Here is a 13,839-nt window from a genome sequence, read left to right on the forward strand (position 1 = left end):
CATCGTCTGATATCAGTGCAGCTATTCTTGTTCTCTTTTGGTTATTGTTTGCATGCTGTGTCTTCTTTCATACTTTTACTTTCAACCTATTTGTGTCTTTGAATCTAAAGTGAGATTGGCAGGATGAATTAAAATAGACATGATCCAATTCTGTGCTGTCTAAAGATTCAGCCATTTTTCTTGAAGGAACATTTTTACAAGCCTTTGGTAGTTTCCAGAGTTCAGGTCTGAAAAAGTTGATTTTGTTAAATTTTTGCCAGTTGTTTTGGTTGCTCTTATGGAGGAGCAGCTTCTTAAAGGTCCTCAGTCTGCCATTCCCACTGCCGTGACATTCCATGCTATCATATCTTGACTCTCCCCCATCCTTTTGTTGTGTCACTTTCTCTTCCTATCAGTATAAGCATTTCAGCTCTCAGCTCAGCTCACTGACCAGTTCTGTTCCTCTGATGCCTCATTGTTTATGTTAGTGGAAGTGCCACACCTGAAATGTTTCCTTTCTGTCTTTCCTGGGTGTTTGAAATTGAAGCTGCAGCTTCCAAGTCTAATTTTTATTTTATTATGTCTGGAATTTTCTTCCTAGAATTTTTACTGGCTCTACCAGACTGGATGGAAATGCAATAGGTATGTATTTGACTCACCTGTGACAACTACAGAAGCCTCCTATCATAACTGTCTGACCGTTACTAACGATGCCTCGCGTGTGTTGTCGGGTCTGGCCTGTAGTTGACTTTGTCCGCTGGCTGTGTGCCGTGTCCATGGATGAGCTGGCTTCCCCCCATCACCCCCGCATGTTCAGCTTGCAGAAGATTGTGGAGATATCTTACTACAACATGAATCGGATCCGACTACAGTGGTCCCGAATATGGCATGTGATTGGAGATCACTTCAATAAGGTAACTCTTCAAATTCAAAAACCCCACTCCATCAATGTCCAAATAAAAGGCAGGCAACTAACTTCAAAACAGAAATGACTGAGTGTGTAGGTGCGTATAATTCACATTCCCTGTGGAGTGGAGAACAGCTCGTAGCCTACCTACGTATTGATAGAGCTCGTGGAGAATGAATTAAAAATCCATTCGTATCTAAAATACTTTAATATCCCATATTTAGGAGGTAGGCTCACACCACAAAAATCATTATAGTCACTGGACAGACATTGGTGTTTGAAAGCATTGTGAAATCCTGAAGCACCTTCTGAATGACCAAAGATTAAGTTATGTTCTTTATATCAGTAGTTTCACTCTAAATGTCACTACTTCTTGTATTCTGGCTTCCTTTGCCACCACTCTTCTAAAACCTTTGTTGAGGAAACTAACATTTATTTAAATCAGAAACAAGCCAGAGACTTCTGTGTTCTAAAACTGAAAACTATGGCGAGAAAACCAGATTTTTCTCCGCTCGAGGTTTCGTTGTATACACATAGGCACATGCACATGTAAATTGAACAAATGAAATCAGAATATATTTTATGTGTATATGAATGTCTGTATCTGTAATGTCATTTGCTTTTTAGGGGAAAACTAACAGCTTAACAACACTGTTTGCTACCAAAACACATTTCATGATTTCAAAAAAATTTTCTCAGGCCTGGAGATAAAGAATTGTAATAGAGATGCTTAAAAATAGTGTTAATAAAAGACAGTTTATCCAAAAGAGAATTGCCCTCTCTACACTGAATAGGAGAAAATCATAAGAAGAAGTAATCTGTCGTTGGGATATAGAACAAGCAGTAGACCGCTGGTAAATGATTTGTAGCGTCTGCTGATTTCTGTGGTGTGAACACCACCCCATGATCGATGGAAGGTTAGCAGTGTGATGTCACTAAATGGGAACTGGGAAGAGTTGGGTACTGTTGGCTTTTCTGAGCAGCTGGGGAACCCCACTGAAATGAGGCATTGTCACATGTAGTCTTGCTTCTAACTTGGTCCATCAGCTAATCAGAGTTCTTTGTTTACTTTGCTTTCTTATCAGCTCTAAGTAAGGTACCTCTCAGCACACCATCTGTTTAACAAACTGTCCGAGTGCCTTGTACCAGGTAGTAGACAGATGGGCTCCCTGCCCTCCTGGAGCTCACTTGGATTTTATGATGAAATAACTGATGGTAAAGGGTCAGGCAGTGCAGTGTGTCAGGCCTCTCCGGAGGTGACCTTTCTGAACCCTCGGTGAGGAGGTGGCCATGAGAGCCTGCAGATGCCCCAGAGCAACTGTTTGTTGAGTTAGTGGTAACACTGTCGTCTAAAGTAATCAGTCATCTCAGCAACCATCTTTCCCACTATTGTGGGTAAATAAATTCTTAGTGGACATCACTGATATGAACTTGTTTGAGAGAAAAAATGTGAACCATTACCGTGACTGCACCTTGTATTCTTGTCCAAGCCTATGACAAGCTTCGGATCTAGGCTGGCGGGTAGTAATTAGACACGTCGTGGTTGTCAACCCCATTACAAATGTCCACTCCATCTCATCAGTGCTGTTAAGCACAAAGTTGTGGAAAACTCAGTTGCTCACTCTGGGACTCATCATTCTTTCCACCACCTCAGGAGGATGTTCCGCTTCCCCCTGGGAGCCAGAGGACATGAAAATCCTGTGGGTTTGAAGAAGTAAATGGCCGAGTAGAGCTCTCAGGATTCTAGGACAGTCATTGGGACAGTCACATGTTTCTCTTCTTCTAAACTAGAGCACAAATATGTCCTGGGGTGTACAAAGCTGCATGGTAAGCGTGGTGTGTATTCCTGAAGCAGCCAGGGATTTTGAGCCAGGGAATAATATTCTTATTAGTTTCTAATTACATCAACATTACACGAACACTTAAAAAAAATTACAGCTAAAAGCACCTTTGACCATCAGCACCCCTCAACCAGACCCTCCCCAAAGCTAATTATTTTTTATCCATTCAGTATACAGGCCAACCTCAGAGATATGGTGGGTTCAGTTCCAGACCAAAGCAATAAAGCAAATATTGCAGTAAAGCAAGTCTCACGATTTTTTTGGTTTCCCAGTGCATAAAAAAGTTATGTTTACACCATACTGTAGTCTATTAAGTGTGCAACAACCAAAAAAAGATGTACACACCTTAATTTTAAAATAGTTTATTGCTAAAAAACGTGAACCATCACCTGAGCTTTCAGTAGGTTGTAATCTTTTTGCAAATAGTAACATCAAAGAGCACTGATCACAGATCACCATAGCAGATATAATAATAATGAAAAAGTTTGAAATATCGCAAGAATTATCAAAATGTGACACAGAGACACAAAGTGAGCATATTTTGAAAGCATGTTTAATTAAATGTGTTTCATCATTAACCTTAAAACTGTCCAGCTCATGCCAAGAAATACCTTTTCTTCCTCCTGAGGTGTGTTTTCCCAGAGCATTTGTTTTGAAGGCAGGCTGTCCTTGTTTGAGGTTCAGAACCCCATATCCACAGTTGTTCCACTGTGCCTATTTCACCTCACCTCGTGTTCCTGCTCAGGTTGGCTGTAACCCCAATGAGGATGTGGCTATCTTTGCTGTTGACTCGTTAAGGCAGCTCTCCATGAAGTTTCTTGAGAAGGGAGAATTAGCCAACTTCCGTTTCCAGAAGGATTTTCTGAGGCCCTTTGAGCATATCATGAAGAAAAACAGGTATGTACATTATTCTGGAAGACCCTTAGTCAGATCTCTGCTGGGGGTCTAAAAAGGTCTCTTAACACTAACCACACGATTCGTTTTTTCTTCTCTTGTTTGGCGGAAGCAAATAAAATGAGCGGACTTTGATTCACACCTATTATCTCTAAGTAAATCGCACTAAGATCTGTGTGTAACCTTTCCCAGAAGGGCAGATCATACAACTGCAGCTAGTAGAAGTACGTCATGCATCCTTACCGGGGGTCTGGGTGCTGAGGGAGTTCAGAGAAAGAGCCACTGCCAAAGCAGCCTCACACAGGGTCAAGAACTGTGACCTAGATTGGTTCAAGGTGGCGGAGTAGAAGGACATGCTCTCACTCCCTCTTCCGAGAGCACCGGAATCACAGCTAACTGCTAAACAGTCATCAACAGGAAGACACTGGAACTCACCAAAAAAGATAACCCCACATCCAAAGACAAAGGAGAAGCCACAGTGAGACAGTATAAGGGGCGCTATCACAATAAAAGCAAATCCCATAACTGCTGGAGGGGTGACTCACAAACTGGAGAACACTTATACCACAGAAGTCCACCCACTGGAATGAAGGTTCTGAGCCCCACGTCAGGCTTCCCAACCTGGGGGTCTGGCAGCAGGAGGCGGAATTCCTAGAGAATCAGACTTTGAAGCCTAGCGGGATTTGATTGCAGGACTTCAACAGAACTGGGGGAAACAGACTCCACTCTTGGAGGGCACACACAAAGTAGTGTGCGCATCAGAACCCAGGGGAAGGAGCAGTGACCCCGTAAGAGACTGAACCAGACCTGCCGGTTGGTGTTGGAGGGTCTCCTGCAGAGGCAGGAGGTGGCTGTGTCTCACCATGAGGACAAGGACACTGGCAGCAGAAGTTCTGGGAAGTAATCCTTGGCATGAGCCATCCCAGAGTCCACTATCAGCCCCACCAAAGAGCCCTGTTAGGCTCCAGTGTTGGGTCGCCTCAGGCCAAACAACCAACAGGGAGGGGACCCAGCCCCACCCATCAGCAGACAAGCGGATTAAAGTTTTACTGAGCTCTGCCCACAAGAGCAACAGCCAGCTCTACCCACCACAAGTCCCTCCCATCAGGAAACTTGCACAAGCCTCTTAGATAGCCTCATCCACCAGAGGGCAGACAGCAGAAGCAAGAACTACAATCCTGCAGCCTGTGGAACAAAAAACCACATTCACAGAAAGACAGACAAGATGAAAAGGCAGAGGGCTATGTACCAGATGAAGGAACAAGATAAAACCACAGAAAAACAACCAAACGAAGTGGAAATAGGCAACCTTCCAGAAAAAGAATGCAAAATAATGATAGTGAAGATGATCCAGGGCCTCGGAAAAAGAATGGAGGCAAAGATCGAGAAGATGCAAGAAATGTTTAACAAAGACCTAGAAGAATTAAAGAACAAACAAACAGAGATGAACAATACAATAACTGAAATGAAAAATACACTAGAAGGAATCAATGGCAGAATAACTGAGGCAGGAGAACAGATAAGTGACCCAGAAGACAGAATGGTGGAATTCACTGCTGTGGAACAGAATAAAGAAAAAAGGATGAAAAGAAATGAAGACAGCCTAAGAGACCTCTGGGACAACATTAAGTGCAACAACATTCACATTATAGGGGTCCCAGAAGGAGAAGAGAGAGAAAGGACCCGAGAAAATATTTGAAGAGATTATAGTCAAAAACTTCCCTAACATGGGAAAGGAAATAGCTACCCAAGTCCAGGAAGCGCAGAGAGTCCCATACAGGAGAAACCCAAGGAGAAACACACCGAGACACGCAGAAATCAAAATGGCAAAAATTAAAGACAAAAATTATTGAAAGCAGCAAGGGAAAAATGACAAATAACATACAAGGGAGCTCCCATAAGGTTAACAGCTGATTTCTCAGCAGAAACTCTACAAGCCAGAAGGGAGTGGCATGACATATTTAAAGTGATGAAAGGAAAGAACCTACAACCAAGATTACTCTATCCAGCAAGGATCTCATTCAGATTTGATGGAGAAATCAAAAGCTTTACAGACAAGCAAAAGCTAGGAGAATTCAGCACCACCAAACCAGCTCTACAACAAATGCTAAAGGAACTTCTCTAAATGGGAAACACAAGAGGAGAAAAGAACCTACAAAAACAAACCCAAAAACAATTAAGAAAATGGTCATAGGAACATACATATTGATAATTATCTTAAACGTGAATGGATTAAATGCTCCAACCGAAAGACACAGGCTTGCTGAATGGATACAAAAACAAGACCCATATATATGCTATCTACAAGAGACCCACTTCAGACCTAGGGACACATACAGACTCACAGTGAGGGGATGGAAAAAGATATCCCATGCAAATGGAAATCAGAAGAAAGCTGGAGTAGCAATACTCATATCAGATAAAATAGACTTTAAAATAAAGAATGTTACAAGAGACAAGGAAGGACACTACATAATGATCAAGGGATCAATCCAAGAAGAAGATATAGCAATTATATATGCACCCAACCTAGGATCACCTCAATACATAAGGCAACGGCTAGTAGCTATAAAAGAGGAAATCGACAGTAACACAATAATAGTGGGGGACTTTTAACACCTCACACCAATGGACAGGTCATCCAAACAGAAAATTAATAAGGAAACAGAAGGTTTAAATGACACAATAGACTAGATAGATTTAATTGATATTTATAGGACATTTCATCCAAAAACAGCAGGTTACACATTCTTCTCAAGTGCTCACGGAACATTCTCCAGGATAGATCACATCTTGGGTCACAAATCAAGCCTCAGGAAATTTAAGAAAATTGAAATCACATCAAGCATCTTTTCTGACCACAACGCTATGAGATTAGAAGTCAGTTACAGGGAAAGAAACGTAAAGAACACAAACACATGGAGGCTAAACAATACGTTACTAAATAACCAAGAGATCACTGAAGAAATCAAAGAGGAAATCAAAAAATGCCTAGAGACAAATGACAACGAAAACATGACGATCCAAAACCTATGGGATGCAGCAAAAGCAATCTTAAGAGGGAAGTTTGTAGCTATACAAGCCTACCTCAAGAAACAAGAAAAATCTCAAACAATCTAACCTTACACCTAAAGGAATTAGAGAAAGAAGAACAAACAAAATCCAAAGTTAGTAGAAGGAAAGAAATCATAAAGATCAGAGCAGAAATAAATAGAAACAAAGAAAACAGTAGCAAAGATCAATAAAACTAAAAGCTGGTTCTTTGAGAAGATAAACAAAATTGATAAACCATTAGCCAGACTCATCAAGAAAAAGAGAGAGAGGACTCAAATCAGTAAAATTAGAAATGAAAAAGGAGAAGTTACAACAGACACTGCAGAAATACAAAGCATCCTAAGAGACTACTACAAGCAACTCTGTGCCAATAAAATGGACAACCTGGAAGAAATGGACAAATTCTTAGAAAGGTATAACCTTCCAAGACTGAACCAGGAAGAAAGAGAAAATATGAACAGACCAATGACAAGTAATGAAATTGAAACTGTGATTAGAAGTCTTCCAGCAAACAAAAGTCCAGGACCGGATGGCTTCACAGGTGAATTCTATCAAACATTTAGAGAAGAGCTAACACCCATCCTTCTCAAACTCTGCCAAAAAATTGGCAGAGGAAGGAACACTCCCAAACTCATTCTGTGAGGCCACCATCACCCTGATACCAAAACCAGACAAAGATACTTCAAAAAAAAGAAAATTACAGACCAATATCACTAATGAATATAGATGCAAAAATCCTCAACAAAATACTAGCAAACAGAATCCAACAACACATTAAAAGGATCATACACCATGATCAGTGGGATTTATCCCAGGGATGCAAGGATTCTTCAATATATGCAAATCAATCAATGTGATACACCATGTTAACAAACTGAAGAAGAAAAACCGTATGATCATCTCAATAGATTCAGAAAAAGCTTTTGACAAAATTCAACACCCATTTATGATAAAAACTCTCCAGAAAGTAGGCATAGAGGGAACCTACCTCAACATAATAAAGGCCGTATATGACAAACCCACAGCAAACATCATTCTCAATGGTGAAAAACTGGAAGTATTTCCTCTAACATCAGGAGCAAGACAAGGATGTCCACTCTTGCCACTATTATTCAACATAGTTTTGGAAGTCCTAGCCACGGCAATCCGAGAAGAAAAAGAAAGAAAAAGAATACAGATTGGAAAAGTATAAGTAAAACTGTCACTATTTGAGATGATATGATACTATACATAGAGAATCATAAAGATGCCACCAGAAAACTACTAGAGCTAATCAATGAATTTGGTAAAGTAGCAGGGTACAAAATTAATGCACAGAAATCTCTTGCATTCCTATACATTAACAACGAAAGACCAGAAAGAGAAATTAAGGGAACAATCCCATTTACCATTGCAACAAAAAGAATAAAACACCTAGGAATAAACCTACCTAGGGAGACAAAAGACCTGTATGAAGAAAACTATAAGACACTGATGAAAGAAATTAAAAATGATACTAACAGATGGAGAGATATACCATGCCCTTGGATTGGAAGAATCAATTTTGTGAAGATGACTATACCACCCAAAGCAATCTAAAGATTCAATGCAATCCCTATCAAGATACCAATGGCATTTTTTACAGAACTATAACAAAAGATCTTAAAGTTTGTATGGAGACACAAAAGGTCCCAAATCGCCAAAGCAGTCTTGAGGGAGAAAAAGGAAGCTGGAGGAAACAGACTCCCTGACTTCAGACTATACTACAAAGCTACAGCAATCAAGAAAATATGGTACTGGCACAAAAACAGAAATATAGATCAATGGAACAGGATAGAAAGCCCAGAGATAAACCCACACACCTATGGTCAACTAATCTATGATGCAGGAAGAAAGGATATACAATGGAGAAAAGACAGTCTCTTCAATAAGTGGTGCTGGGAAAACTGGACAGCTACATGTAAAAGAATGAAATTAGAACACTCCTTAGCACCATACACAAAAATAAACTCAAAATGGATTAGAGACCTAAATGTAAGACCGGACACTATAAAACTCTTAGAGGAAAACATAGGAAGAACACTCTTTGACATAAATCACAGCAAGGTCTTTTTTGATCCACCTCCTAGAGTAATGGAAATAAAAAGAAAAGTGAACAAGTTGGACCTAACGAAACTTAAAAGGTTTTGCAAAGCAAAGGAAACTACAAGCAAGACGAAAAGACAGACCTCAGAATGGGAGAAGAGATTTGCAAATGAATTAACGGACAAAGGATTAATCTCCAAAATATATAAACAGCTCATGCAGGTCAATATTAAAAAACAAACAACCCAATCCAAAAATGGGCAGAAGACCTAAATAGACATTTCTCCAAAGAAGACATACAGATGGCCAAGAAGCACATGAAAAGCTGCTCAACATCGCTAATTATTAGAGAAGTGCAAATCAAAACTACAATGAGGTATCACCTCACACCAGTTAGAATGGGCATCTTCAGAAAATCTGCAAACAAGAAATGCCAGAGTGGGTGTGGAGAAAAGGGAACCCTCTTGCACTGTTGGTGGGAATATAAATTGATACACTATGGAGAACAGTATGGAGATTCCTTAAAAAACTAAAAATAGAATTACCATATGATCCAGCAATCCCACTGTTGGGCAGTATACCCAGAGAAAACCATAATTCAAAAAGACACATGCACCCCAGTGTTCATTGCAGCACTATTTACAATAGCCAGGTCATGGAAGCAACCTCAATGCCCATTGACAGACGAATGGATAAAGATGTACATATATACAATGGAATATTACTCAGCCATAAAAAGGAATGAAATTGGGTCATTCGTAGAGATGTGGATGGATCTAGAGACTGTCAGACAGAGTGAAGTAAGTCAGAAAGAGAAAAATATCGTATATTAACACATATATATGGAACCTAGAAAAATGGTACAGATGAACTGGTTTGCAGGGCAGAAATAGAGACACAGATGTAGAGAACAAACGTATGGACACCAAGGGGGTAAAGTGGTGGTGGTGGTGGGATGAATTGGGAGATTGGGATTGACATATATACACTAATATGTATAAAATGGATAACTAATAAGAACCTGCTGTATAAAAAAATAAATAAAATTATAAAATTCAGTTAAAAAAAAGAAAGTTTATAACATGAGAAATGCTTAGTCGCTTAGTGAAAAGAGCAGGTTATAGAATTGGGCAGTCATTGTAATAATAAATGTTGTGATATAGTATATCTCTCCATATGAAATGCCATAGCATCATATAAAAGAATCTTTTTCTTTATGTTTTTCCCTACATTTTCTAGAACATTTATTGTCATCATTTATTACTTTTAACAGTCAGGCAAAAAATATTTTAATAAATATGTATAGTTCTTGCCAACAAGTTGCTTTTTTTTCCCAGGAGAGAAAACTGTGAATTCATTGGTATTATGTGTTAAAGTCACCTAGGTATGTAGTCAGTCCTCCATTATCTGCAGGTGGCAAATTTTCTTTGTGGACTTTCAGCTAATTTTTAACTTTCTCCTTGCCTTCTCTAAGCAACCTTTCCTATTATCAGTTAGTATAGGTCCAGCAGACAAGCATGAATGTTATCCTAAGCCAGGTGAAATTTGCAAGCCAAGTCTCTCCTAAAACCTCTCTAATGACTTTCAAAGCTAGTATGATAGAAGCATTAGGTTTGTGTTGCTTGCTTCTTGCTATTTGTGAGATAATAGTGTTCACCCCATAATCATATATGTCTGAAAGACATATGTGCTAATCTGTTGTAAACATCCAGGTCACACCATGTTGAACCTTGCATCTGCTTCAGAAAATGGACCATTTTTTCTGTCTTCATGTTTTATTTTGCAATAATTAAATTTATTCATCTTATGTTATGTATGTATGCTCCCATCCAAGTGTATGTGTTTGCCATCCACAAATATCTCTGCCCAAAAACCTAAGAGGATATGCATTAAGAATTTAGGAATCGTTATCTCTGGGTGGCAAAATTATGAGTCTATTAGTCTAAATGTTTGGGGCCAGAAAAATTGACCAACAGTGGCTTAAACCACAAGTCTATGTATTGTTTACTTATCAAGTCAGAAGCAGGCAGTCCCAACTTTGGTTCCATAGCCCAAATTGTAACCAAGGACCCAGGTTCTTTCTGTCCCTTTGTTTGGCCATAAACAGGGTGCTTTTCTTCCTTGAGCTTACTGTTTCATGATTGCTGGACAGAAACTTTAGCTCCAGGCATCATGCTGTGTTCACAGTGGGAGTGATTAAAAGAGGCAGAGCCCACCAACAGAATGGGAACAAGAGGAAAAGGGGCAGAGCCTACCAAGTGTGTTCCTTTTTTTTTTTTTTTTTTTTTTTGCAGTACGCAGGCCTCTCACTGTCATGGCCTCTCCCGTTGCGGAGCACAGGCTCCAGACGCGCTGGCTCAGTGGCCATGGCTCACATGCCCAGCCGCTCCGCAGCATGTGGGATCTTCCCGGACCGGGGCACGAACCCGGTGGATTCTCAACCACTGCGCCACCAGAGAAGCCCCCAAGTGTATTCCTTTTAAGACAAAAGCAGAACCTTGCTAGAAATCCCTCCCCTCCCATACCCATAGATTTTCTCTTACATCTGATTAGTTAGAACAGGTCATGTAGCTCCCCTAGCTGCAAGGGAGGCTGGGAGATTGAGGTCCTGGCACATAAGACAAGATTGTCATATTGTCTTATATTATTTGTGATCAGTTCCCTGAGGTCGGGCATGTTGCTGCCCAGATGAAATCAGACTTATTAAGGAGGTGGGAAGATGACTGCTGGGTAGGCAACTAACTGACATGTTGACTGTCTTACTATTTTTTCTTTTTGTTGTCTCTAATTTTTTTTTAATGAATGTAGATTATGACATGCTTTAAAAAATGTTTTTTTAAGTGCTGCTTCTAAACAATGAGCTGTATTTGTTTATCTTCCCACTGTCCAAAGTACAGATGACATGGGCTACCCCATTCTTTCCTCAGGTCTCCAACCATCCGGGACATGGTGATCCGCTGCATCACCCAGATGGTGAACTCCCAGGCGGCCAACATCCGCTCAGGCTGGAAGAACATCTTTGCCGTGTTCCACCAGGCCGCCTCGGATCACGACGGGAATATCGTGGAGCTGGCCTTCCAGACCACAGGCCACATCGTCAGTAAGTGTATCTGTTCCCTCCTGACTAATGTCCCACATGCAAGTCTAGAAGGGTGATCATTTCTTTCCCATCTGTTTTACTCCCAAGAGGGGCTTGCTTGTTTAGCTACACTGTGATATGCTAACGTGCTAGGTGGTGTGCTGGGCTCTTGACATGTGCCCAACAACCCTAGGAAGGAAACACAGTCGACGCTCATTATTTGCAGGTTCCACATTTGTGAGTTCACCTACTTGCTAAAATTTATACGTAATCCCAAAACCAACATTCCTGGCCCTTTTGTGGTCATTTGCTGACATGTGCATGCACAGAGCAGCAAAATGCTTGTCACCCAAGGCACACATTCCCAGCTGAGGTTGAACAAGGCCTTCGTGTTTCAGATCTCTTACTGTAAATAAACAGGTAGCCTTTCTGTGGTAAAAACTTACTGCCACGTTTTTGGCATCTTTGTCTTAGTTAAACTTTGCCATTTAAACCAGTCCATAGCCCAGTGCTGAAGTGCTGGCCAGTGTTCCTAAGGGAGACTGTGGTGTACTTTATGGAGAAAAATAACATGTTTTAGGTTAACTCCGTTCAGGCATGAGTTATAGAGCTGTTGGCCATGAGTGTAATGTTAATGAATCAACAAAATATATTAAATAAGTTAAACAGAAACACACGTAAAACAAGGTTGTGTGTTAATAGGTTGATGAAAGTATTGTAACCAGAGCCTCGCAGGAACCTAACCCCCTTTTCCCCTAGGAGATGGTTCAGTATTTGCTAATTCATTGTTCACAGCGACTTTGTAGAACACAAGTACCATGAGTAACAAGAACTGACTACAGTCATCCCTTCATATCTGTGAGAGACTGGTTCCAGGACACACCTCGGGTACCAAAATCCACAGATGCTCAAGTCCCTAAGATGAAATGGATATAATCTACACACATCCTCCTGTATACTTTAAATCACGTCTAGATTACTCATAAACACAACGTAAGGCTATGTAAATAGTTGCCGGTGCACAGCAAATTCAAGCTTTGCTTTTTGGAACTTGCTGCAGTTTTTTTTCCCCGAATATTTTCGATCTGGGGTTGGTTGAACCCACTGATGTGGATACCATTATTTCCCCCTATTTTACTGAAGAGGAAAACAGGCACAGAAAAGTAAAGTAGGACAACTTGTCTGAGGCCATGCAGCTGGGAGGTGGTGGAAGATTGACACCTGGCAGTCCAGCCTGGAGCTGGTGCAGTGTCCCTCCACTGTGCACTGACCACAGGTCCCCGGTCCTGCCTGTCATCACGTCACAAGATGTTTACTTGTCTTGGTTTTTGTGGATTGTAAAGCAGTGGGTCAGCTTTGATTTTTTGAGGTCGTTTAACTTTTTGTATTCTTCTCTTAGGTGGTATTTGTAGGGTTTTGAAAACCTTCAGTTTCTAAATTGCTTGTCACCTTTAGCTCACTGACTTTCTTTATCTCACTTTGTCTTCATAAGGCTCTAGTGAGGTAGCATGAGGTGTGGTCTTAGGGTGGAAACAGCTGGGGAATTAAGGGACATGCTCAGAATCCCAGAACTGGGGCCAGAGCTTTGCTCAGTGCTCAGCTTCTGTCAGGCAGACCCTCTGGGCCAACCCCACACATATCCACGTTTATATCTTATGTGGTTATGCAAGCTCCATCCTAAAACGGACACCTTGGCATCCTGGTGAAACTTGGTTTTCTCTTGGCTGTCCTCTCACTTCCTTAGGGCTGCTTCTCAGAAAGGACCTCTTTACAGAGTCCCCCTTCCCTCACCACCACCCTTTTCTATCTTCTGTCCCCTTACTCAGCACTTACCCCAGCTGAGATGATTTTACATACCTACAGATTTAGGTGATTATTGTCCATCTTGCCCATTGGAGCAAAGGCAGGAAATTTGGTTACCTCTGTGTACCCAGGGCCCACAACCACGCTTTGCATGTAGTCAGCACTCAGCAAATGTTTGTTGAATCAGTGACTGTTTAGGCCTTTACATCATTGCGTGA

At 40.8% G+C, this 13,839-nt stretch overlaps 1 protein-coding gene across 1 annotated transcript in view; it reads left to right on the forward strand.

Annotated features, from left to right (window-relative positions):
- ARFGEF2 (ARF guanine nucleotide exchange factor 2) overlaps positions 1-13,839 on the forward strand; it is a 99,044-nt gene that overhangs the window by 61,912 nt on the left and 23,293 nt on the right. Inside the window, exons 24-27 of the mRNA XM_082669799.1 lie at positions 581-621; positions 724-893; positions 3,473-3,624; positions 11,667-11,839. Of these exons, the coding sequence (XP_082525925.1) occupies positions 581-621; positions 724-893; positions 3,473-3,624; positions 11,667-11,839 (536 nt within the window). The remainder of the gene's footprint in view (positions 1-580; positions 622-723; positions 894-3,472; positions 3,625-11,666; positions 11,840-13,839) is intronic.

The sequence above is a fragment of the Grampus griseus genome, assembly GCF_964374135.1.
Source record: "Grampus griseus genome assembly, chromosome: 14".
In the NCBI taxonomy this organism is placed as follows: Eukaryota; Metazoa; Chordata; class Mammalia; order Artiodactyla; family Delphinidae; genus Grampus; species Grampus griseus.